The sequence below is a fragment of the Stenella coeruleoalba genome (assembly GCF_951394435.1).
Source record: "Stenella coeruleoalba genome assembly, chromosome: 8".
Taxonomy (NCBI): Eukaryota; Metazoa; Chordata; class Mammalia; order Artiodactyla; family Delphinidae; genus Stenella; species Stenella coeruleoalba.
The window spans coordinates 59,932,611-59,959,097 of record NC_137154.1 but is presented as its reverse complement, the minus strand read 5'-3'; the positions used below and the strand labels follow the sequence as shown (position 1 = coordinate 59,959,097).

Genomic DNA, 26,487 nt, shown 5'->3' with positions numbered 1-26,487 from the left:
CGCGTGGGCTTCAGTAGTTGTGGCACATGGGCTCAGTAGTAGTGGCTTGCAGGCTTTAGAGCGCAGGCTCAGTAGTTGTGGTGCACCGGCTTAGTTGCTTCGCGGCATGTGGGATCTTCCCGAACCAGGGCTGGAACCCACGTCCCCTGCATTGACAGGTAGATTCTTAACCACTGCGCAACCAGGGAAGCCCTGTTATTGTTTTCTAACTTTTCTCATGTTGGTTTCAAGGGCAGAGACTGTCTCATCTCTGTATTTCCTATGGTGACTAGCACAGTGCTGTAGTAGGTACTCAGTAGACAATAATTGTTTTTACGCGGGTAGGGCTTTGTGGTTAACCAAGCCTCTTTTGTATAGTTTTTTTTTTTTTCTTTCAAATCTGCACCACCGTCCTCTGAAGTAGACAGAGCAGGTAGTATTCTTTTTAGCACAATTAAGAAACTAAGGCCTACACTTCAGCCATAGGTCCATTGATTATTTAATTCTACAGAGAAGATATTTACTGAGTTTAACTCTGTCCCATGGGCTAGGAAAATAGAGCTGAAAGACATCATCCCTTCCCTCGAGGATGAGGCAGATGTTTGAACAAATAATTGTATGAAGTTTCAGGACAGAGGAACAATGAACGTGTTTATTGGGGGAAGATCAGCGAAAAATTGAGAGAGAAAGAGACGCTTGCATTGGTCCTTAAAGGGTTGACTTCACAACACAGAAAGGGTGGGCGGGAGGGCATCCCAGATAGAGGAAATACCATGTACACAGCCTATGGGAATGAAAAGACCAGCACCTTGGGAGATACTGCAGCATCAGCAAGGCTGGCAGGAGGTGTATAGCAACGGGGTGGTGATAGAAGGGAAGATGGCAGTAACTCCCACTGGTAAGACCCCAAGACCCCCAGGGCTTGCAGGAGACTGGAAGCTTCCTCCCTTTGTTCAGTCTCCCAGTTTCTAGCCCTTCCTCCCAGAGGCACTCACAGCATGTACATAAACCACCTTTCAGCTTTGGATGGGCTCCCCTTCGCTCTGCTTCCTTGCACCCCCAGCTTGTCTGCACAGAGATTTGCAATCTCCTTTTGATGCTAAAAGAAAACATCTTATCACATGAGAGACCTGTGACCTGACTGCTTGGAAGAATAAAGTTTACCAGGTGAAATGACCTCTGTGTCATTTGCTCTTTGTGGTGTTAGGTGACTGGGAAGGAATAAAGTCCGTCTGTGACCAAACACCTGTGTTCCTCTCTCACTGGCAGGGTCACCAGAGGGGAGTGTTAAATTGCTCCTCAAATGAGTCAGCCCTGCTGTTCCCGAGGAGACGGGGTGGTGCAGCTTGAGCTCTGTGGGCAAGTCTGACCAGGCCCATCTCACTCGTGCCTGTGTTTGCCTTGCAGCTGTGTAAATGAGTATGGAAGATTATGATTTCCTGTTTAAAATTGTTTTAATCGGCAATGCTGGTGTGGGGAAGACGTGCCTAGTCCGACGGTTCACTCAGGTAAGAAGTCTGAAGTCTGGGGTCGGGTTTTTCCATCTGGCCTTCGGGGTTAGGGGATCCTGACAGGATGGGTGAGTGGTACCTACGCCAGCCTCTTGGCTGCCAATGCTTAACGAGCCCTTTGCAAGTGTACCAGCTCCATAGCCTAGTCTGGAGGGTTTTTTTTCGACATTTAAAAATTTTCATCTTATTTGAAGTCTCAGCAACGGTGAACATGACCACTATTTTCTCTGTGAAATATCCTTTGCTCTTTCTTTTCTTTTGACTTTTTAAAAAAATTGAAGTATAGTTGATGTACAGTATTATATTATAGGTGTACAACATAGTGATTCACCATTTTTAAAGGTTAGACTCCATTTATAGTTATTATAAGATGTTGGCTGGATTCCCAGTGTTGTATAATATATCCTCACAGCTTATTTATTTTATACGTAAGAGTTCGTATAGACTAGAGTTTCTGAACCATTTCCAGGGAGCACGGCTCAGTGGGTCTCCACCAGCCCTCCCACGCCTCTCATGGCTTCTTTTAGTAAAAGGGGTGAGTGGTTTTGCTTTCAGTCCGCAGTATCAAAAATAGCTTATCAAATTAAAAAAAAAAGATTACTTGTTAATAATAATCCAAAGGTGGAAACAAATGAATCTGGATGTCAAGTTAAACCTAAATGTTAACTTTTTAAAAACTCAAATTCAAATTAAACCCCTCAAGCTCCCTGCTGATGCCCTCTCAGTTCCTCCCAGAAAGCTGATCAAATCGTTTTGGTTTAGAACCAAATATGCTGATTTTTCTAATCTATTCCACGGGAATGAAATGAGAACAGTGAAGGACTATTTGAACTAAATTAAATGTTCCCTCTGGGTTGAGTCCTTATCATTTGTTCTAAGTACAAGTTCCCTTTGGGGCTGCCCTTTTGAGAATTACTGCCAGAGATTATATACCTGATTTCACACAGAAATGGGTGGGAAATCATTCTGAGGTTGACCTTCTTCTGTGTTTTCCTGGAAAATTATGAATGGCATCCTTTTCAGGATTTATCATGCATGCATCTTGCATTTTCATAAAGTGCTAACGGGGAAGGTTGAGAATAGCTCTTCTGTCTAAGGCACAGGGCAACCTGGTGCCCAGGAGAGAACACTGGCTCGAGAGTGGAGACACGGGCCCTCGTCGCAGCTCTTGCCCCGTAAGCCTGGGGAAACTCCGCCCCCTTGCCGGGCCTTCCTGCCTCCCTGTGATCTCCAAGGCCCCTTCTAGCTCTGACAGTCTGTGGTTCTCTGGAAAACTGGAGAGACAGATTGGTTAACACAAATAGCTTGAGGGCAGAGAGTCATCTTTGGAAATGTCAAGGTTTTTCCCATGATAATGAACGCAGAATAGGACTTTTTACTAAGCCATGGCCTGGTGAAATCAAAAGTAACAAGCTGACAGGCATCTGGGCTCAGTCAACCGCCATGGCGTAATATTGGAAACTCCAACTGGTTTTACTTCCCTCTACCATTAGTAACCTTTCTGCTTTTGGCAGGAGGACAAGACTGCAGAGACGTAAAGTTTTCAGTCCCTTTGTCAGAAGTTCTCTTGACCTTGTCTAATGACTGAAAGTTCCCTTAGAGAATTTTCAGCCCGCTCTTCTCTCATTTTATAGGTAAAAAACTCAGGTCTTAGAGGGATGAAATGACTTGTTAGCATCTCATATCATGTTAGTGGCAAGGCTAGGAGTAGAATCCAGATCTTCCGGTTCACAGCGTGATATTTTTTATCTTTTGCATGTTCTAACTTCTGAGACCGTAGGAGTCTGGCTTTTCTTTTTAAAAGCATAATTCTTGTCATTAGGGGTAAAAATACTTTGATTTTTAAACAGTAATTTTTACCAATAAGCACACCACCCCTTATTTTTCTTTTCTGTTTACTTTTTACCCCTCCCAGTCCCTTAACTCCCCCCAAAGTTCATATTTCATAGACAGGATTATGTTTAGTTTTGTTATTTAGTAGACAGTTAAAATGAATTGGATTCAGCTGTTTTTGAGGCATGAGGAATTGGGGAACAAAATGATGAGGGAGACACTGGGAAGGATTTGTTTTATTTTTTGGCATTTGTTATACTGCGAAACAGCTGGAGCTGTAAACTTGAAGCTTGGCAGCCTTGTGTTTGAGCCAAACCAAAATAGAAGAAAATTGATTCAATATTTGTAAGCAAAGTTGTGAATGTTTATATTTACATCTTTTGCAGACGTGCAGTGGAACAGTTTCTGTTGGTCTGATGCTCAGTCTTTTAAGTTCATACTTTAATTAAAGAACCCTCTTGTTAGGGAATGGACTTAATTAAAGATGCCCCAGTCTTAGCTCCCAGAGCTAATACAGTCCATTTTACTTTAATTTCTGGAAATTCTGGAGTATGAATGTGAAGAGGGAAGAGAAACTAGGTGAAGGGTTCTTTCTTGATAGAATTCCTTCCCACTTCAACTCCCTCCCTAAGCTTACAGGAAATATTATGTGACAGTAAATTACATTATACATGTAATTTTACTAAAATCATACCTTTCTAGTTCAGCTTCCAATTTGATGTAAAGCTTTGTTTTGAAATACTTACATCATACCAGAGAGAAGGACTGGTTTGCCTAAGGTCACTCAGAGATCCTTAGGCTGCTGCCTCCTGGTTTGGTGCTATTTCTACTATACTGTCTCCCTGGATGACTGCTTTTCTTCAGTTATCTTCCCAGGGTCATTGGCCCTGATCTCATGTAGTTATATCTGTATGGTACAGAAATAGTTATCACTCTCAGGGCGGATGGAAATTCAGAGCATCACTGTCTCATTCATGTTTCTTGTGTTGAGTTCTTGTTTGTTTTTTCATCTTGGTTGTTCACCCCCATGGCTGTCCATGCCCTAGACTAATAGCCAGTTTGAATCTTCCTTGAGCTTACCTTTTAGAGCACCTGTCCGTTTTGCCCCCACCCAGACCATCCTGATCTCATCCCTGCAGCTCCATGTCTTATCCTTGTGTCTGATTTTTCTGTTTCATTCTTTGAAGTCAGGTCCCCCGTCCTTTCCCAGTTCTCTTCTTTTACCCTCTCTGTCTGCTTCCTCCTTTCTTTGTACCCTTTCCCCTTCCTTCTTCTTTCAGCATTTCTCTCTCCCCCATCCACCCTCCTTTCTCCTCCCCTCAAAACATACACACAAAGTTAAATTAAACAGGGTTCCCATGACACTAACCAGAGTTCTCTCTTCTACCAGTTAACTCAGCCAAAGGAAGGAGCTGGCGATGGGTAGTAATGGGGTGGGGTGGGGGCAGAATCTCATTTAATTGAAAGATTTGCTTATTGTTATTTTCTATTATTTCTGCTTTAGGGTCTTTTCCCCCCAGGACAAGGAGCCACAATTGGAGTTGATTTTATGATTAAGACAGTGGAGATTAATGGTGAAAAAGTAAAGGTAAGATACTAAGTGTTCAATAAGGGTTTCATTGTGTTGTGTGAGAGGAAGTAGTGTTTTCATAACATTTATTAAATCACCTAATGGAAACCCACACTGAAAATAACATACTCAGCCATGGCAGCTTATTTCCAAACAGAGTTCCTCTCTTCCATTTATAGGGGCAGGAAGGGGTTATGGGTGATGTGTTTACAAATGGGAAGACAGAGAGAGAAGAGCTGAGGCAAGTTTGTCCTGTCTCTTGTCATGTCAGACTTCCCTGGTGGTCCAGTGGTTAAGACTCCGTGCTTCCACTGCAGGGGGCATGGGTTCGATCCCTGGTCAGGGGACTAAGATCCCGCATGCTGTGTGGCATGGCCAAAAAAAAAAAAGGAAGAAATTTCTTTTGGGGATCTCTTGAGTTGGGCCATTATGCAGAGCTATATCTTCTTCTTTTTTTTTTTAAATTGGAGTATGATTGCTTTACAATGTTGTGTTAGTTTCTGCTGTACAATAAAGTGAATCAGCTATGTGTATATATATATATCCTTTCCTTCTTGGACCTCCCTTCCCCCACCCCCATCCCACCCATCTAGGTCATCACAGAGCACGGACCTGAGCTCCCTGTTTCTTCTTAATAGCAGCTTCATGAAAGAGCCTCCCGATTCCTACATTCATTATGGATCATTCTGTTGTATGAATCATTTATTAGAATTATTCTGTCTACCACCCTACCCCTATCCCTAGTAAGGGAGAAATACTAAATGAGGGGTCCAGGAAGGGTCCATGATCTGCCCCGTCCCCTTTGTGGCCTCTGGATGGTTTGGTACCTGTATGAGCTATGGCGTCTGAGTTCAGTAACAGGAGAAGGGAGGTAGTATTTTTCGAGTGCCTAATATGCATCAATCCCCCTGCTACCTGTTTTTACATTTAACTTAATCCTTTTTGTAAACTCTGTGAGGTAAGTGGTAAATTGTCTTCATTTTATAGTTTTCAGAGAGGTTGAGTGACTTATTTATCCAGGGCTACACAGTTTAGCAAGGGAGGTAGGCAGGATCTGAACCAGTTTTGTGTGGGCCAGTGCACCTCACTGCCTCCCTGACAGGGGTCTCTACTGCTCTGAGAGCAGGGGAGAATGAAAGCATAGTAAGCCCATTATCTCGGAGCAAGGAAAGCGGGAGGTGATGGAAAGAAGTGTGCAGTAATTACTTGGGGGACTTCCCTGGCGGTCCAGTGGTTAAGTCTCTGTGCTTCCAATGCAGGGGGCATGGGTTCGATCCCTGGTCAGGGAACTAAGATCTCACACACCGCATGGTGTGGCCAAAAAAGAAGAAGAAGAAAAAAGACTAAATTACTTGGAAGGAGGGTAGAGATACTGATCTTTGGCACTGTGCCCCTCAGAGTTAGTGAAATTCCATGGTCAGATCTTTCAGAGCTGAGTCCCATTGAAAGAAGGGGTGACCCTGGCATCAGCAGCACAGTGAGGACCCTGGCATCAGAGTTACAGCCAGATCCCAACCTCAGCATCCCAAGTTTGAGTCCATGTCACTTGCATCCTTCTCCCATAGGTACCTGCACGCCCACCTTCAGATGCCTCAGGAAGGGCAGAGAAGCTCCGGGGTGCTCTTACAGCATGTCACAGACATACAGAGATGTGTTTAGGATGAGGCTCCTGAGTGGGGGACAGTATCTTTCCTAGTGCCTATTCCAGCCCTGACTCTTCAAAGGGTTTTTTGGTTTTTTTTACTGCAAAGACATCTACACCAAATACAATAGTGATGGAGAGCTGGGGGCTCTGGAAAATAAAAGCAGGGTGTGGAATCCACATAAATGCCAACTGGAAAGGTCAGAAAAACTGTGCATTGGGGTGGTGAGAAGGAGCTGGGTGGGGAGAGAAGGGAGCCAGGCGTGTGCACTCGAGAGGCGGAGGCAGCAAGAGCCACTTGTAGTTCCCTCCTGTTCCAGCAGAGGCAGGTGGTACCATCCCAAGGAGCTGGGTTAAGGTAACTTCTGTTTTAGGCATTGTATTCCCAGATGTTTGGGTTTCCCATTTATATACATATATATGTATGAGTTCATTCCTTTGACCAGAAATGTTCATGCCTGCCATATGCCAGGCCCTGGGAATAGATAGCAGTGAATAAGAAATGGTCCCCATTGTTAAAGAACAGGCTTATTTTTCCTTCCTGAATCCCCAGATTTAGGTATTACATTTATGCCACTTTCCATGAACCATAACCTCATTTTGAAGTACTTATTATACTCAGCTAAAATCCATCTTTTTATAGCATCTAACTCTACCACGAGACCACAGGCTCCCCAAGAACAAGGTTTGTATCTTACTCATCTTTGTATCACAGCACAGTGCCCGTTCACATCATCACTTTAGGCCTCTGGACCTTCGTCTCTGAGAAGTGAGAGTTGGTTCATCTCCGAAATCCAGTCCTAATTAATTTGCCTGGGATTTTTTCTAGCCGTATATGTAGAATCAAGATAGAAAATGACCCTCTTCAACCACATTAGTCCAAGGGTCTCATTAACACTTGGACACGTGAGGAGAGCAGCCCAGGCTTCACTAAGGAAGCAGTTGTTGTCTTATTATTGTTGGTGTTCTTTAACATTTACTGAATACCTCTTCTTGGTGAGAGTTAAGTGTCTTTTTACTAGTAGTTTGCAGGCTTTCTCAGGGCCCCATAGAACCAATGGAAAGAGAATCCACCCGTGGTTTGTGCAGGATCACCCACCTGGCGAGTGGCAGGGCAGGACCAGAACCCCGGTTTCTCTCCTGACTGCTCATCATCCACCCTCAGCCTCTCCTACAAGTCCCATTCTTTCTAGAATGACTCCCAACATCACAGGCAGCTAAGCAAAGGTGATAGAAAGATTCTCATAGCTATTAAGTCTTAGTGCCCAATCAGTAGAGGCAAAGTTGAGGAAGAGGCCCTTCTCTTAAAGTGGTCTGTATTATGAAGGTGACCTTGGGTAGAAAATATAATTAAAGCTTATATAGAATTTTCTCCTAACCACTGATTTTTTTAGCCTATCATAAATTAATGAGTAATAAGCAAAACTCTAAGCTCAGTCTATGACATTTTAACCTTAGGAGATTAATTATAATAGAAGATTTGCTGGATTTTTCTCTCATCAGGTATATACTGCATAGATAGGAAAGTCTTGAAAGTATGCATCTGTATTTCCTCTCTCAGCCATCTGTCCATCCTTTCATTTATCCAGCCATCCTGTGTTAGGGTGGATGCTTTGTGCCAGGCACTGTGTTAGGTAAAGCATCTTTGTTCCCTAGTAACTTACTGTCATCTTGCTGAAACGTTTCATCTGTGAAATCTTCTTTAATACTCTGCTAATCATTTAAGCAGAATGAATCCATCCTTCCTTTGTGATTCCACCATCCTTTGTTCATTCAGTTAGCCATCATTCCAATGTGTCCACCACATACCATGGCCTGTTTTAGGAAGGCAGTAGGGGTATAAGGTTAAATAAAAGGCAGCCCTTACCCTTAGAGAACCTAGTCTAACAAGGGGACATAGTAGTAAACCAACGATTGCAGTACGTTCTTGTAGCAGAGGCAATAGAGGTGTAAGTGGTGGTACAAAGAAAAGAGTAGACAACGGTGCAGCCCCATACTGGAGGTGAGAGTGGTTAGAAAGCCCAGGGCAGTGGTATTGAGAACGTATTCATGGACATAAGACTAACACCAGGAGACACTCTCCTGCTGGCCCCTCTTTAATAAAACATCTCATATGTTACCATGGTTAGTCAACTATGTATTCATCCTCCCTGTACTAGGAGCTTTTTGAGATCAGGGATTGTGTTTTATTTATCTTTGCATCCTATCTGTGCTTAGCACAGTGTTCTGCATCTGTTAATGACCTATAAATGCTGAAAAAGAGCAAATGAATTGCAGAGAGAATAGTGAAACCAAGTTGAATAATAAAGGCAGTGGAGTATGGATCTCCTCAGGAATTAACCATAGGGCTAGAAACGGGCAGCCTCTTTGGGAAAACAGCCTACATCTCAGCCAAGACATACAGTCAGTATTCTAGAAAATATCTCAGTGGTTTTCATTCTCAGAGCTGTTCTCAAGATGTGCCAGTCATGAGAACATACTGATTTCTAATGATTGGCAGTACTAAATCCAATCACAAGTGTTTCTCGAGGCTCCGTGCGGCATTAAAATAATAGTCTCTTGTTCTAAGACACAGCCTGGCAGAGGGGAACCATGTCCCTAGGTTTGAGGCAGAGAACAGAAGTAGCTTTTGTCCTGGCAAAAGCTGTAACATCTGTATGGTCGCCTTCAGCATACACAGGCTTTCATGTACATCATCAAAGGGCAGCTGTGACTCCAAATCAAAGGAGAGCCTGTGTGCCACCGACTGGTGGCAGGGACCACCGGTCACTCATCAGTCTCCTCAGCTAAACTGGTCTGAGCAGAGGGTGATACCAACTGCCTCATCCTCTTTGGATGCAGATGTACATTTAAATCAGTCTCTGGCAGCAAAGCAGCACGGTGTATGGACTGAGTCCTCTCCTGGGAGTCAGAAGGCCTGGAGTCTGTGTCCCAGCCTTGCGAGTAACCTGTTAATGAAAGAGAGGCATAAACTTGCCTACCTCACTGGGTTGTTGTAAGGATGAAATGAGACCGTGAATAAATATTTGAACATTTACTCTTTGCCAGACACTGGGTTTGGTATAGGGGATAAGGGAGAGTAAAATGGACCCCAGCTTCCCCCTCATGAAGCTTTCAGTCTAGTGAGGAAGACGGTTCTGAAACAAGTTATTACAAGTAACTAAGGGATTCAAGTGTGTCAGGTGCTGTGAGGGAGAATTGCAGGGTAGGTTGCAGGAGAGATTATTTGGGGGTGGGGATGGGGAATCTGGCCTAATCTGAAGGTTCCAGAAGGTCTCCCTTGAGGAAATGATGTTCTGTTAATGGGGGTGAAGGCATTTTGTGACATGTGAAATTAATGCAGTTAGAAGGGAAGATTGTTGTTGGTGTTATTTTTCAAGGTCTCGGATTTGTTCTGCACTCAGCAGTCACTCTGGGGAAGAGTTCTCTTTCAGAGGTCTGCTCTGTGCAGGGAAATTCAGGTTGAAGTGAGAAGTGTTTTGCCTTCTTTGTTATTAGAACCATCAGGTAAATGACTTCAGCAAGTTTGCATATTATTAACCTCTTTTTATAAAGAAGCCACCGAAGCCCAAAGAGATTAAATGACTTGCCCAAGGTCACAGAGCTTACAAGTGGTGGAGAGAAATTATTTTCTTTGCCTGCCATGGCATTGTTCCTGTTTTCATTAACAAAGATAATACCTTAATATATTCATTTGAATGGATTTTTTTTTTCCCTCTCCAGTTGCTGACTGAAATGCCAACAATCACAGTGACAGCTTGCCCTGGATCCCGACTTTTGTAATTGGGCATGCATTATGATTAAGAGCAGGGACTCTGGGACCACACTGCCTGGTTGAATCAGCTCTAGGACATATTGGCTGTGAGACACTGAGCAAGTTAATTAATCTCTCTGTGCCTCAGTTTCCTCATGTAAGAAATGGATATAGGAATAGTACTTACCTCATAGAGTTGTTGTGAGGGTTAAGTGAGTTATTCTATGTAAAGTGTTTAGAATAGAGCTTGGCAAGTAAGTGCTCAATAGTTTGGTTGTCTTTTTTAAGATTTTTTATAAAGAATAGAAGGGATTGGGCTTCCCTGGTGGCGCAGTGGTTGAGAGTCTGCCTGCCGATGCAGGGGACGCGGGTTCGTGCCCTGGTCCGGGAGGATCCCACATGCCGCGGAGCGGCTGGGCCCGTGAGCCATGGCCGCTGGGCCTGCGCGTCCGGAGCCTGTGCTCCGCAGCGGGAGGGGCTGCAGCATTGAGAGGCCCGCGTACCGCAAAAATAAATAAATATAAAAAAAAAATTAAAAAAAAAAAAAAAAAAAAGAATAGAAGGGATTGCTTATGACCAAAAGGAGAACGTTTGAAATATGTTATATGAATGCAAAGCTTTAATAAGACATAGGAATATACTTTCTGATTTAGGAAATAAACAAAATGGAAAATTAAAGATATGAGCAATGAAGAGTCTACAGATAAAAAAAGCAATTCTTATGGGAAATAGGCTTATAATAAAAATTAAGTAGATTATAAATACCCTAATTTTACCTTTTAAATGAAGTTATACAAAAATAATCTAAATGCCTTAAAAAAAAAAGAATAAAGGGGAAACTCAAAATAATTTAACAAACTAAAAAACAAAAATCAAAGTGAATCCCTATCTTTAACCAGACTCACCCAACAAATCTTTAAAAAAATTGTAGGTGCCTTTTTCTTGGGGCAAAAAATAACCATGAAATTATCTGGGTGAAGGTGCTTCTGTTTCTAAACTAAAGCAAGGCAGTGCTGTCTTTCTTTTTTGCTTCACCAACCTGATCCTTCTCTTATGCCTTTACAGCTCCAGATCTGGGACACAGCAGGTCAAGAGAGATTTCGGTCCATCACCCAGAGTTATTACCGAAGCGCCAATGCCTTGATCCTCACCTATGACATAACCTGTGAGGAATCCTTCCGTTGCCTTCCTGAGTGGCTGCGGGAGATAGAACAATATGCTAGCAACAAGGTCATCACTGTGCTAGTGGGTAAGTAAGGACTAATGAGGAGGGACATTGATTTGTGAGCATCAGAGAATTTAGAGTCACATAAGGCCACATGCCTTGATACCTTCCGAGAATATAGTCTACAGCTGTATAATTCATGTGGTCAACATTCAGTTCTTCTAAATGAAATTGAAGAGAAAATGAAATAGATCCTATCCCATGGTGATGGTTTAGAAAAGTAAAGTAGAAAATGTTGCTGATTGATTTTCCTATCAGTGCAGGCTCTAGGGAAGAAGGTGGATTGCCATGAAAGTTATGTGGGCTGCTAAACATTACAAAAAAATCTAGGCCATGGAAACTGCTGGTCTAGAAGTAAAATATATCTACATTGATAAGGAATTCATTATTGAAGCAATTATTTTTTGCCTAAAAAAATGGACTTTGGTTAATTTTTTCCCTTCTTACATTTATACTGATTTGAAAAATTCTAATTTTCAGAAAGAATAAGGGAAATTCTGCAGTTTGTTTCCTCTTGTAGGAGGGTAGAACCTCTATTTAGTATGGGGGGAAAGCAGAAAATAACCCATGGTTTTTTTTTGTGGTGACAAATGCACCCATTAAAAATGAAATTGCGGTGAAACAGATTAGATTGTTAAAAATCCTCTACTGGTGATGGAAAAATGTTAATAATATTTGGTTGTTAAAATGTTTTCTTCCTGAGAATTCCCTGTCAGTCCAGTGGTTGGGACTCCGAGCTTCCACTGCAGGGGGCACAGTTTTGATCCCTGGTCAGGGAACTAAGATCCTGCATGCTGTGCTGTGTGGCCAAAAAAAAAAAAAGAAAAAGTTTTCTTCCTAAGAAGGAACATTGTTGTATATTCTAGAAAGACCTGAATTTTGGAAATCCAGTAGAGAACCTCAGAAACATTAAGTTAAAAATCATGGTTAACAGTAAGTTAAACACTTTATAGAAAGCGTTATAGCTAGTGTATATGTGCCAGGAATCATATTAGGAATATTATGTGTCATGATCCCAAATTTACAGATGAGGAAAGCAAGGCTCAGACAGGTGAAGTTCTTTCCCCAAGGTCACTCAGCATGTAAGACTGACTTCAAAGCCTGTGTTTATCCAGCTGTAACGTGCTGCCTTGTAACAGATTGCTGGACTTTTCCTTCAGGCTGCTGGGTTAAGTATCTGCCTCTCTATGAGCTAATGCTCCATGCTCGGTCCTGAAAACCCTCCTGCACAATGGAGAACCTTTGCTGTGAAGAGCTTGAAAGACCTCCACTTCGGACATAAAGTCCTTGAGAACATGAGTCAAAGCATTACTACTTGGGATTCTATATAAAGGAAGTTAAATGAATGTATGAGGGGACATGATCAGTCAGCTCAGTATGAAAGAGGCACTACCTTTTTATTTTTATTTTTTTTTCCGCGGTACACGGGCTTCTCACTGCTGTGGCCTGTCCTGTTGTGGAGCACAGGCTCCAGACGCGCAGGCTCAGCGGCCATGGCTCACGGGCCCAGACGCTCCGCGGCATGTGGGATCTTCCCGGACCAGGACACGAACCCGTGTCCCCCGCATCGGCAGGCGGACTCTCAAGCACTGCGCCACCAGGGACGCCCGGCACTACCTTTTTATTTATTTTTTATTTTTAAAAAAGTTTATTTATTTATTTATGGCTGCATCGGATCTTAGCATGCAGGATCTTTCGTTTCGGTGTGTGGGCTTCTCTCTAGCTGTGTGTGGGCTCCAGAGCACGTGGGCTCTGTAGTTATGGTACATGGGCTCAGTAGTTGCAACACAAGGGCTTAGTTGCCCCGTGGCATGTGGGATCTTAGTTCCCCAACCAGGGATTGAACCTGCTTCCCCTGCATTGGAAGGCAGATTCTTAACCACTGGACCACCAGGAAAGTCCCAGCACTGGCCTTTTTTTTTTTTTTTAACATCTTTATTGGAGTACAATTGGTTTACAATGGTGTGTTAGTTTCTGCTTTATAACAAAGTGAATCAGCTATACATATACATATATCCCCATATCTCCTCGCTCTTGTGTCTCCCTCCCACCCTCCCTATCCCACCCCTCTAGGTGGTCACAAAGAGGGGTGATCTCCCTGTGCTATGCGGCTCCAGCACTGGCTTTAAAAATTTTTTTTATTATGGAAAATTTTAAATATAAGCAAAATAGAGAAAACAGTATAATGAACACCCATATACCCATTTCTCAGATTTGACAATTAACAACTCATAGCCCATCTTATTTTATCTTTTCCCCATCTCTTCTATCTGCCTTCCCCTTCAGATTATTTTGAAGCAAATCCCAGATGTCATATTAATTCAATTTATATTATTTCAGTGTGTATCTCTATAAAAGATATAAAATTTTTTAAAAAAGAGAACCTAACCACAATGCCATTTTCACACCTAAAAAATATTAATGAGTCCTTGATTGACTCATCCATCAGAAATTTATTCAAATCAAGATCCAAATAAGGTCTGTATGTTGTAATTAATTTTTATGTCTTTTGATTCTCCTTTTAGCTATAGCTTATCCCTCCATTTTTGCTCCCTGGGAATTTATTTGTTAAAGCATTTGTTTGTCCTGTGGAGTTTTCAAGTCTGAATTTTGTTATTTCACCCTGGTGGTATCATTTGATATGTTCCTCTATCACCTAAATTTGTGGCAGATATGTAGGTAAATCTAGAGCCTGGTCAGATTTAGGTTTTGTTTTTCGTTTTAGCAGATAATACTTTATAGTTGGTATTCCAAGGTACTGTTCTCATAGGACAGTCAAGAAAAATGCTTGATTCTTTCTTTTCCATTTATTACTTTCCAAAGTAATGAGTTGGTTCCCTAGTCTTCCAAAAGCAACTGTTGAAGTTTGTTTATATTTTGAATATTGCTATAGATTTAAATATATTTGATGTATTCTAGCCCCTTGCAATTATTATTATTGATGCTTCAGTTGTTCCAACTTTGACAGTGGGAGCTTCTTCAACTGGGCTCCTGAGTCCTTTTGACATGACTCAGGAATCTTTGATAATTTTCTTTATTTCTGGGATGACAAGTGTTCGAGGCACATCCAGTGCATTTCCTACCCCAGACCTGGAATTAGGCATTTCTTCAGGAAGCGCTGTTTCTTTTCAATGGGAAGTTGTATTTAGAGGCTACAACCAAGGTGATAGGAATCGTCTTTACTAGGTGATGGCTTTTAGGCTTTTCAGTGGACAGAGCTGGTGTGTGTGTGCGTATATGGTGAATTCTGTGGCATCCAGAGGGGGTTGTCTCATTAGGCTCTGTGAAACGTTTTGATTGACGAGACTACCATAGACCACATGGTATCACAGTCACTTAGAAGGATACAGGACAGGAAACACAGCTTAGTAGTAAGCCAGCATCAAGCATTCCTCTTCAGTGGAAGCAGCCCTCATAGCAGTCCACAGAGCTGTCCAGGACCTCCCGGGACAGTTCAGATGTGAAGGGAAAAGGCTCACTTCAGGCAAGTGCAGGATCTGCCCTGGCTAGAAGCCTCAATGCCCCATAGGAGCCCATCGCTCTTGTAACAACCCGACAGGCCTAACTTTCAGGGTCTCTTCAGATGAAGAATCATCACACTCAGGGAAGCCTAAAGTTAAGGCTTTCCATTAGGTATTTATAATTCATACATAGAATTCCCAGGCCCGATGGAATTTATCAATCAAGGGTCACTTTTACCATGAGCAATGTTGGGAAGTAACACAGTTGGCATATCACCTTTGTCAGATTTCCAAAACAGAAGTTGAAAATTTTTTAAAGATAAAATAACACCATGAATTATTCACACTGATACTTCCATTTGTAATTCAGGACTACAGAAATTTTACTTAACCTCATTAATCTTATATCCGTATTTCCTTTCTCCCATGCTAAAAATCCCTGTCCTAATGCCACTGGCATAATTACTCATTTGCTTTATCCCTTAAAACAGGTATAGTAGCCCCAGATAAATGATGCCAACACTACCACCGACAAGATAATTACTGGACAGTTCAAGATTTTTTCCTTCAATTCTTTTTGTCCTTAGGGTATGTGCCACTGGGGATACATGGTTAAATTACTGGTTAAATTATCTTCAACTCACCTGAAATAGTTCCTCTTTGTGTGGTTATGCCACTTCATGATAAACAGGTTCATTTGTTTAATTTTGCTTTCAACTTTAGGAATTGCTTTTTAAATTTAATTTCATATTAATTGTGTAATCGTGTAAAACATTGATAAGATTCTGAAGTCAAATCTATAAAATGAAGTATATTTAGAAAGGGCTGGTTTTCATCCCTCAAGCTTGTTCCTTTCATAGGTAACCATTATCTTTAAAATTAAAATTTTGTTTTAGTCTCCCATTAAAAAAATAAGAATAAAGTGTATTTTTTCATCCATTTTTCTTAGAGAATTGTATATTATATACACTTTTTTCAACTTTGCTTTATTTGCTTAACAATATATCCTAATGTCTCATTCCATAGCAGCCTACAGAGATATTCCTCATTGCTTTTTATGGTGCTAAGTAGTTCCAAATAACTATGGATGTGACATAGTTTATTCAGCCAGTGCCCAACTGATGGGCTTTTGGGTTGTTTCCAGTTCTTTGCCATTACAAATGGCACTGGTATTTTAAAATAAACAATCCAGGAATCACAGTCACATTTGTTTTGCTTTACTTGCCCATCTCTCTGGGTGACTTCAGATACGGAGTTGAATTTTGATGTTTCCAAACTTGCAAAAAAGTCAAATGACGATTTCCTCTTTGATTTTACCACTATTTTAGGCAACAAGATTGATCTGGCTGAAAGGAGAGAGGTCTCCCAGCAGAGAGCTGAAGAATTCTCAGAAGCTCAGGACATGTATTACCTGGAGACCTCAGCCAAGGAATCCGATAACGTGGAGAAACTCTTCCTTGACTTGGCGTGCCGCCTCATCAGTGAAGCCAGGCAGAACACACTTGTGAACAATGTATCCTCACCCTTACCTGGAGAAGGGAAAAGTATCAGCTATTTGACTTGTTGTAATTTCAACTAAAGGCTGAGGCAAGGAGAAGCAAAAAAAGGAATCAGCAGTTGCCCTGATGGGCCACCAATTGCTGGGGAGATCTGGCGATGACTATGGGTCCCGCTCTAGGACCTTCTGACTCCTGTGGGCTCCTGAGCTTACAAAGCATGGCAGGCCAAGGGCCTCGTCCACAGGCCAGCATTAGCAGAACATATAATGGTTTCACCCTTTTGCAGTCTGGAGTCGGATCAAGGAGAAAATTGCACTAGGCGCTCCATGATCTGCAGAGCATGTTGCTTTTGTTTTTTTTAAAAAAGCAAGTAAAACGCATTCCTGAACACAGTCCAGGGGGAGACGTACTGTAGGGATCCCTCCTGCACGTCAGTGGGTGCATGTGGGGGCTGCTCTTTAGGGCTTCTGGGGGCCCTGGTTTTCTTGTCTACCAGGTAAACCAAAACTGGGAACGCCAAGTCCTGTCTCTGGTGCGTGTTGATAGCTCCATGGAGATTTTGAAAAGTGTTATTTCTCTTTTCCATGGGCACTTTCAAGAACTTTGGGATGTAAAAATGAAACGAAACCTTTACCCGTGACAACAGTAGCAATCATTGTTTTATTAATGTATACAAGCTCCATGACTCCTTTTGGTGCTAATGATTCCACTCTTTCACAGACCAAACATTTTAGTACATTGATGTCCTTAAATACATTTCATAGAAATAAAAACGAAACAAAACAAAACAAAAAAAGAAAAAAGGGAAGTCCATTAATCAGCTGTCTTTCTCAAAGTCTCATTATCACCTTTTCTAGGGTAGATTTGTTGGGAAAGAGAATACTTTCCTTTCCTGTTCCCCTCTAAATCTCTACCACTTTCTTCTTCAATTCTCCCATCTTTCCTGCCCTTTAAGTAAATGAAAAAGTTTGAAAAATGGAAAAAAAAAAAGAGAGAATGGTAGATACCCTAATATAAAAGATTAGCTCTAAAACATTATGAGTAGTGTGAGAAAACAGACCCGATCTGACCAAAATACTGTGGATTAATGGACTGCCGTGCAGAGTTCCAAGCAGAGCACAGTCCTTGATAGCAGGTCACATCTTTTACTTCCTGGTACTATCCATCTTGGACAGACCAAGGCTTAGGATTTTGTAGAAGTTTTTAGTACGGTAAGTGAGAATAGCAACAGATGAAAAGTCTCACAATTTTTGTATCTGCAATGATAACCTTAGAAAAATTCTGCTTCTAGAAGCAGATTGAGTAGTCATTTGTCATCTCCTTGTAGTAATATTACTCTCTGACTCATGACCATTCATTCTTTCCTGTTTCTTTTTCTTTTCCTCTCTCTCTTTCCTGGTCTTCCCTTTTTACCTCCTCTCCTCCTTATCCCCCTCCTTCCCTCCCTTCCTTATATACATGTGTTACTGCAAATCTCCAATTCAAATGGAGGTATATATGCCTTTACTTAGCCAATTTAAAAACAGAACTCAAAATGGAAGCCATGCTGCTGAATATGTGTTACTGTTTCTTCAGTGCCATACTTTGATACCTTCCAATTTGTTCACTGATATAAATGCAAATTGGGAAAATAATTAAACCTATTTGCTGTTGATGCTGTCAGATGTTTCTGTAGCTTGCTGCTTAGTATAATTGAGGGATGAGTAATGGGATAAGGATATGATACATAATTCCACTGTTGCTGTAGATGGTGGCAGTCTTGGTCCTGATATATTGATGTGTGAAAGCTACTGAGTTTTAAAGCAATGAGTCATGTGGAGACACAATATTGGTGAAGCCTTTCTAGCATTTCCTTAGTAGGTTTCAGAGCAACCTATCTGCACATGGGGACTGTACATATTGTTTAAGGGACTGATACTTATGGTTGGCCTCACCACGCTTGTCCTGATCCTATGGGTAAGAGAAAGAGATCCCAGAAGTTTGAAATGCTTTTATTTTAGAACCTATCTCTATAGGAAAGAAAAATCATTTTAATAAACACCAAACAAAATAATTTATCATGGTTGCCTTTCCCTCCCCATTTTCCCCACCAAGCCAGCAAATAAAGGTGTTCAGAAAAGTTCATCAAAGTGGGCAGAAGAACTCTTTTTAAATGTTGAGGAAATGTCCCTAAGTTTAGGTTTACTATCTGTCATTTAGGGCAAAAATCCAAAGTCCCCAGCATATCATGACTCAACTTTGTCTCACAGCATAAGTGTGTTGAAAATAAAGTTGCTTTATGAACTCAGAGAATAGAACATTGTTAGATTGGACAAATTTAGTTGTAAAATAACAGGTTGTAGGGCCACTCTTGCATTCTGAGATTATTTCCTAGGGCTCAGTCTCCTTTATCTACTCTTGGCCAAACTCAGAAGGGTATTAGAAAGCTCTGCTCTTGGCCCCTTTCTTCCCTGTTACCCTTCCCAGCCTTTCTGTACTTACAGTCACCCATCTATGGCACATCAGCAAGGACACATGAGAATGCAGGGCTTTGTTTCTTTTTTTCTCTTAGTTGTATGAATTCTAGATTAGGCCTTATGGACACTTGTTCACTGATGTATCTCAAGTTTGAGAACAAGCCCTGACAATATTGTAGGTGCTCAATAAATATTAGTTGAATAAACGACTTAGTGCCAAGAGGAGCTTTTTCAGTTAAACAGAAATTTATCAAATAGAACTTGAGAAAGGACACTAATTAAATGTGGCCATCTTAACACAGGCCAGGACCTAAACTTACTGGTTTGCCTACTAGTCCTTATTGTCTTGGCAATATTTGCTAAGATGAACCTTCTTAAATAAAAATGAATTCTCATTTAATGGTGGATGAAAAAGAGAGTTGCTTTCTCATAATTCAGTATGGCTTGATCTGACTCATAAGACTACCAGAGTCCATGTCTGCCTCCATTTGGGTGTGATCTTTTTCTTTTTTTTAATAATGTTACTAAATATATGGCGAACTTTTCTTCAATTTACAACACGTCGTATTCATGTCATATAGTCAGATTTGGGGAATCTGTGAAATCATGTAGTTTGCTTATATTAATGATATTATGGCTTTGTCCAGACTGTATCCTCAAAGGATTTTATGCTTTGTCCTTTACCTATGCAAGGCTTTTTAGTCCTTTATGTGCTTGTGTTAGATCTATTGAATTATATTAACATTTAAATTTGATTATATGGGGCCAGTTATCCTTTCTGTGGATTACTTAGATAAGCCATTAGTTTTTCCTGGCCATTTTTTCCTTCTGTTTTTTTTTAGTCATTTCATGTTAGCACCTCTACCTGAGTAAAGAGGAAAGAAAATAACTAAAAATGAAAGTGAAATGGATTGATTTGACAATGTGTCAATTTCTGAGTTAGAGTTTGGTAAGAAAGGTAAAAACCACTGGCCAAAATAAGACACTTGGATTAGGGCTGTTTCCTGTAAACAATTTAGACTTGCTGGAGAGGGGAGGCAGAATTTAACCAAAGGCTGGATTCTTCTTTCTTCTTCTGTTTATGAATTTATGTCTTTGGAGGACACTGGTGACATCCAGTGTTAGATCATGATTTGCCTCGTTTGCCCTTTAAGCTATCCCATAATTCTTCCAGATCCAGCATCAAGTTTCAGTTAATGCATCTTTCTGAAAAAACACCAGTTGCAAGTGATTTTGAATTGGTCCTCTGACTAAAATGGAAACTTCTTTTTTTTAATAATAAACTAAGCTACGTGAATGAGATCATATTATAATAAGGAAAAAACTATTTAATTTTTTGCCCCATGTATCAAACCAATAGCTTTAAAGATAGACATTTTCTATTTCTTAATCCTGCAGAACTCTGTATTTCATAACCATAAGTACTTTAGGGACTACTGCCCTATTAGCCTGTAGAAGAGCTCTTCTAGGGTTTACCCTTTTTTTCTAGAGTTTTTTTTTTTAACTTCAACTGGTTACTTATTCTCCTCAACCATGGCCCCGACAGATGTGTTTCAGTGCAACTATAATCCTCTTGAGACTTAACTTGAAAATGAAAAGCAGTGAAAAAACATGTGTTATCTCATCCTTCTGACAAAATGTACTCCATGTAAGCAGTGTGTGGCTGAACACTAATTTGGGGATAAGAGAGGGATGTGTTTTTTTGTTTTTTGTTTTTCTTCTTTTTGGATTTCATATCTGTGACATGAGCCTACTTGTGTTTGGAGGGAAAACTGGCTTCCCTGACATTCTCACACTGGGGAGAAAGCATACTGAATTAAGAAATTATCATCCCTTCCAACAGCTCATTAATAATGTTAGAGCAAGGGAGATGATACTTCATCTCCTTTCCTAAACCCATGGGAACATTGCAATCATTCTGGGGAGCCATAGTTTAAAAACAAACTGAGGCATAACAAAGATGGTGAAGGAGTTTAAAATTTAAGACATCTGAAGAATATTTGAAGGATTTAGGGAAATATAGCTTGGGAAAGAGAGAGGAACACAGTACATTAGAGCAAGACTCTGTTGTTCAAAGGGGTGGAACGAGGCCCACTGAATAGAGGTCATAGGGCCACAGATTTGAACTTCACGTAAGGGAGAACTTTCTCAAAAAGTTGGTTCAACATGGAAGGGGCTGCCTCTGTCAAGCAAAGGCTAGATAAGAACTTGGCAAAGATGATGTGGAGAAGATCCCAGCATTTGTTGGGGTGGCCCAGATGACCTATTAAAATTCTATGTTGTAGTACTTTGCTTCTCGTAACACGTTCAGTTAAATATCTGCTGACCCACAGCTTTTTTTTTTTTTTTTTTTTAAGGCTTTGCGCTTCTGCCCAAAGTGCATCCTACTCTCCAGGAAGGAGTGTGGTTACATGTCATTAGGTTGAGACTGGCTTGCTGTTATGCCCTAGGCTGGGATTGCTTTCCAAGTCCATTCATTGATATCCTGTTGAAATCACAAACTGATTCTTGAGTTAAAGATTAAAAAGGTATTGTTTTAGTAGAAGTTGAAATCTACATGAAATCATGGAAATTATGTATTTGTCACTTGCCAAACATAGGCCAAGCTCAGTGTTAGTGAGTAGTTGGTATTTCTTCAGGATTTCAGGATAGGCCTCTTTAGCAGAGCGGAATCGTCAGTTAAAATCCCGTAAATTACCAATGTAAAGTTTTGCAGCTCCTGTCACAGATGGGCTGATGGTCACTGGCAAAAAGCAGGCCCCAAAATCTATTTTGGAAAAGTCTCAAATGACATTTGGTTAGTCGATTTGATTCTCTTGAAAAAGCATGATCTGAAAATAATTTTAAAAGAACGGAGGCCAAATTGCTCTATGTAGAAAGTAACAAAATATAGGTCTTTGATTTGAAAATCAGAGATAACTATAAGCAACACTTGCTAATAAAGCCCATTACCCAAGTGATTCCTCCACCTGCAAGGTAACTTGCAACCTTGGAAGGCTGGTAGATGGCTCTTCATTGGTCTTTCTAAAAAAGTCATTGGTCTTGCATCAGTATGGTGAGAAACACTTCAGTTTGGGTGAGAATTTATTTGACTCCTTTGGTTAAGAAGTCAGAGCACAAAAGCTACCCTCTTCTTTAACTGACTTTGTGACATGCAAGAGTCAAAATTTTACTTTCCCACTGAGTTAAAGCAGAATTTTCAGAGGTATTGTGTTCTAGTTACCTTGGCGGGTTGTGACTTTGACACTTCAGGGAGTGATGTAGGGAGGTATTTAGAAGGGGGGAACACTAGGCTAGGTGTTAGGGGTCCTAATATTCCCATGAATTAGCTATAACATTATGCAAAGCACAATCTCTTGCAGTTTCCTCCTCCACAAGATAGACTAATAGTAATAATACCTGTCAGAATTATTGTAAAAATTAGATAAATTGAAAATGCTTGGTAAACAGTAAACACTCAAATATTAGTTTTCTCCTTGATTAAGAGCAGACTTTGGATGGTCTGATACAACTATAGATCCTTAGAACAAAACAAGGAATCCTCCTGACTTAAAAAAAAAAACTCCATTTCTGAAAGGGCCTTAAAAGAAAATCACTCATTTGGTCCATTCTTCTGCCTTAGGGCATAACTGTTACCCAAGAGACTCCACTTCTTTACCTACTTCAAGAAAGGTATTCTCTCTCTCTACCCAGTGGGCAATTCCAGGGTCGTAAACTCATTATCAGGAAACTTAACCTTATTACCGAGATACCTCACAGTGCAATTTGAACCTCTCTCTTCTTGATCCCATTCTCCATTAGAAGATAAATGCGTTCATCCTGTTTTCTTTTTAAAGGGCCATGTTTGCCATTTATTATAGCCTTTCTGCCTCAATTTTTTTTTAATTGACAGAAAAATCTCATTAAGGTGATAATTATTCTTCCCTTGGGGAATGTCAGGATAGGTATTTATAAATTCTTAGCTTCTTATTGATATCAGATTTAGATCACAATCTTACTGTTGATTAACTCTTCAGTTATCCATGTATTTTCTTCTTTAGTTAACATATAATTGATAACCAAGTATGCTTCTGAAGAATTATTCTGGTTATGTGGCTCTTGTTTTCTCCTCTTGGTAAAAATGGAGTCATGAATCCCAGTTTTGTCAACTGCTTTTAGGATGTAATTTCATACATGACATTATTTGATGGACGTAATTACCAACACCTAAATTTAGCAGGGTTTCTTTCCCTTTCTACATGTGCACTAAGTTCTGAAATAAAAATTGGAATACCAAATGCCTAATAAAGCAAAAATTCCTGCACAGAATATCAAAAGATACGAATCCGGTCTGCTAGGATAATTTGTCACTCGTTGGTTGAATGGTACAGAGCTTTTGTTTAAGGTTACACAGTCATGCCTGGATTAAATAACAACAGCAAAACTTGATAAGCCCTCTGAAAAACAGCTGCTAAACATACTGCTTTCTGGAAAGTAATCATTAAGAATATATATTCTCTTGTCCTATACAGTTGCAGAATGTTAGTAGAACTTTCTTGTAGGCTCCCTGACAATGAATGTCAATTGATTTATTAAAAAAATTTTTTGTGTGTGAACCCTTTTATCCCTTTAAGGTATGTTGGGGCTTTCATGTTCCTGTTGTAGAAAATTTCAAATGACTGGAATGCTGACTCCTAATTTCTGCTCACTGAAGTGTCCTCTAGACATACCAGAAGGTTGGGGCTTCTTTGTTGATATGTAAGGGAGCTACTTAAATACACTTACATAAATGTAAGTGTGTGAGTAAAATTGCTATTTTCAGCAAAAAAAAAAAAAACAAAAACCTTTGCTTAAAATTTCAGATAAAAAAAATTTCAGATAATAAAGGGTTGAGTTTTTTTTAGATCATCTAAAGGGAAAAAGTGTGCCCATATATATTGTTGCATACATTTTAATGCATGACTTTTAGTATAGGGATGAAATAAAATACAAAATATATAATTCTGGAGGTCTTCTCAGCAGCTAGTTAAAATATTTAGAGAAGCTGTTTTATGAAGACTTAGAGAATCCCTGATTTCCTTTTTCCTATCTCTTTCGATCAAAATGTAAACATAGTTTTCACAAACATGTTCATCATGGAATCATATGAACTCAACTCTTAATTGGTTGTTGGTTTCAAGCATAGGCTCTCAGTAATATCTGAATACATCTGAATATAAAATCTATTTCAACACAAGCAAAATACTTGATTTTAAATGTTAATATGCAGATATTAACAGGCTGCTGTATCATGTCTTATGTGTTCATGTATTTTTTTAATAAAATGCCTGTTAGAAATATAAGCTGATGATGACCTGAGTGCAATTAGCTGAAAACATTGTATAGAAAGGTGATTGTGTGAAAACGTCACTCAACATTAAAAAGGGGGATGAGGGAGCAGGAATCTGAGCAAAATATTTTAAAATGAAGTTGCATTTCTCTTTTTAAAATTAAGATATAATTCATACACCATTCAATTCACCCCTTTAAAGTGTATAATTCAGTGGTTTTTTTAGTATTTTTACAAAGTTGTGCAACCATCACCATTATCTAACTCCAGAACATTTTCATCATCTCCCAATGAAATTCTGTACCCATTGGCAATCACTCTCCCTGCTTCCCCACCATCATCTAGCAACCACTAATCTATTTTCTCATTATAGATTTGCCTATCCTGGACATTTCATATAAAAAGAATCATATAATATGTGCTCTTTTGTGTCTGGCTTCTTTCACTTTGCATAATGTTTTCAAGTTTCATGTTATACCATGTTTCATGTTATAGCATGAATCAATACATTCTTTTTATGGCTAAATAATATTCCATTGTATGTATATATGTACCAGATGTTACCTGTCCATTCATCAGTTGATGGACATTTGGGTTATTTTCACTTTTTGGCTATTATAAATAATGCTGCTATAAATATCTGTGTACAAGTTTTCTGTGTGGGCATATGTTTTCACATCTTTTAATTAGTCTAGCAAATCAAAGTCACTTGGGTTCATTTAAGCAGGGCCTCTTAAAATCCTACTTAGAGAATGCAACTTATAATCTTAGATCAACTGGTCAATTAGGAGATTCTTGAATAATGGCTAACACCCTAATATGGCTATAAGAATTTTTCTATGAGCCTATCATTTAGATAGTCAATTTCATGAAGACTGCTTCAGTCTTGTAGAAATTGAATTGTTATCACTAGAGAATTTCCAAGTCCTCCACATTTTTTGAAAGGGCGGCTACAAATCATGCTGGAGAGCAGCACTCAATCTTCTAGGATTCAATGAAGGAGCACTTTTTTTTTTTTTTTTTTTTTGGCGGTACGCGGGCCTCTCACTGCCGTGGCCTCTCCCATTGCGGAGCACAGGCTCCGGACGCGCAGGCTCAGCGGCCATGGCTCACGGGCCCAGCTGCTCCGTGGCATGTGGGATCTTCCCGGACCGGGGCACGAACCCGTGTCCCCTGCATCGGCAGGTGGACTCTCAACCACTGCGCCACCAATTTCCTTTACATATATCGACTGTCTTTTAAAGTTTGGGTTTTCCTTCTTGAAAAAACATTGTCAAATTGCCAAACCACTTGACTGTCCATTGTAGCTTCGGTTGTTATTAAGAAATAATTCATACTGAGAGTAAAAGTAAAAAGAATGTATTTTGTGTGCAAAGGATGAATGTATTAACAACTTTTTATTTGTAACATAATTTTTTAAAAAGGTGAATAGAAATTGCTTTCCCATGTACTTGTAAATAAATAAACATTTCCTGTTGCCCACATTTGGACAATCATATGCCATCAAACTATGTAAAAAGCATACAAGCTTTAAGTACACTAATGTCCTTCAGCATGAAATGTGCTCTGGATTTGGGGATCTGGAGGCTTGAGTTTGAATGTCGATTCTCTAAATGGCTAACCTTAGACAAATTGTTTAACATTTTGCACCATGGATTTCTTTCTTATAAAATACGGGGCTACATTGAGTAAGGCCTCCTCCAATTATAACAGTAAATAAGATTCCTCTGCTATATTCAGGATGTGAAAATTATATGCTAGTTATTTCTAATGGTGAGAAAAATGTTTTATCCTATCATATATTGGAAGGAGTATTACACTGAGAAGCATGAGTCAAATTCTAGTCCCAGCTGATACTGAGAAGCTGTGTGACTTCAGGGTAATCATTTAATTTCAAGCCTTTATTTTCCCAACTGTAAAATATGGGCACTAGATTGGATATCTTTAAGATACCTTCCAGCTAAAACACATTATATGGTTCTATTTTTTTAGAGATATCATTTAAAATATTATCCTTCATAATTAGGAATAAGACTACTTATGCATTACTAATAAGGCACTCATTCACCCATTCATTCATTCGCCATTTATTGACCATATACTATAGGGTAGGTGCAGGAATCTGCTTTTAGATGTCTCTCACCTCCACTGCAGGAGTCACGGATTTGCACCTTTTCTTGAAACTCATCCCCACTTCACCTCTTGCCTCTCACTCTGCCTTGCGATATGCATTTGAGAGACAAATGTCC

General features: G+C 40.0%; 1 protein-coding gene across 2 annotated transcripts in view; it reads left to right on the top strand.

Annotated features, from left to right (window-relative positions):
- RAB30 (RAB30, member RAS oncogene family) overlaps positions 1 to 25,716 on the top strand; it is an 88,864-nt gene extending 63,148 nt beyond the window's left edge. For both annotated transcript variants that reach the window (XM_079930334.1, XM_079930335.1), the window contains exons 2-5: positions 1,387 to 1,487; positions 4,828 to 4,911; positions 11,355 to 11,538; positions 16,304 to 25,716. In XM_079930334.1, the coding sequence (XP_079786460.1) occupies positions 1,395 to 1,487; positions 4,828 to 4,911; positions 11,355 to 11,538; positions 16,304 to 16,554 (612 nt within the window). In that variant the 5' untranslated portion in view covers positions 1,387 to 1,394 and the 3' untranslated portion in view covers positions 16,555 to 25,716. The remainder of the gene's footprint in view (positions 1 to 1,386; positions 1,488 to 4,827; positions 4,912 to 11,354; positions 11,539 to 16,303) is intronic.
- The last annotated feature ends 771 nt before the right edge of the window (positions 25,717 to 26,487 follow it).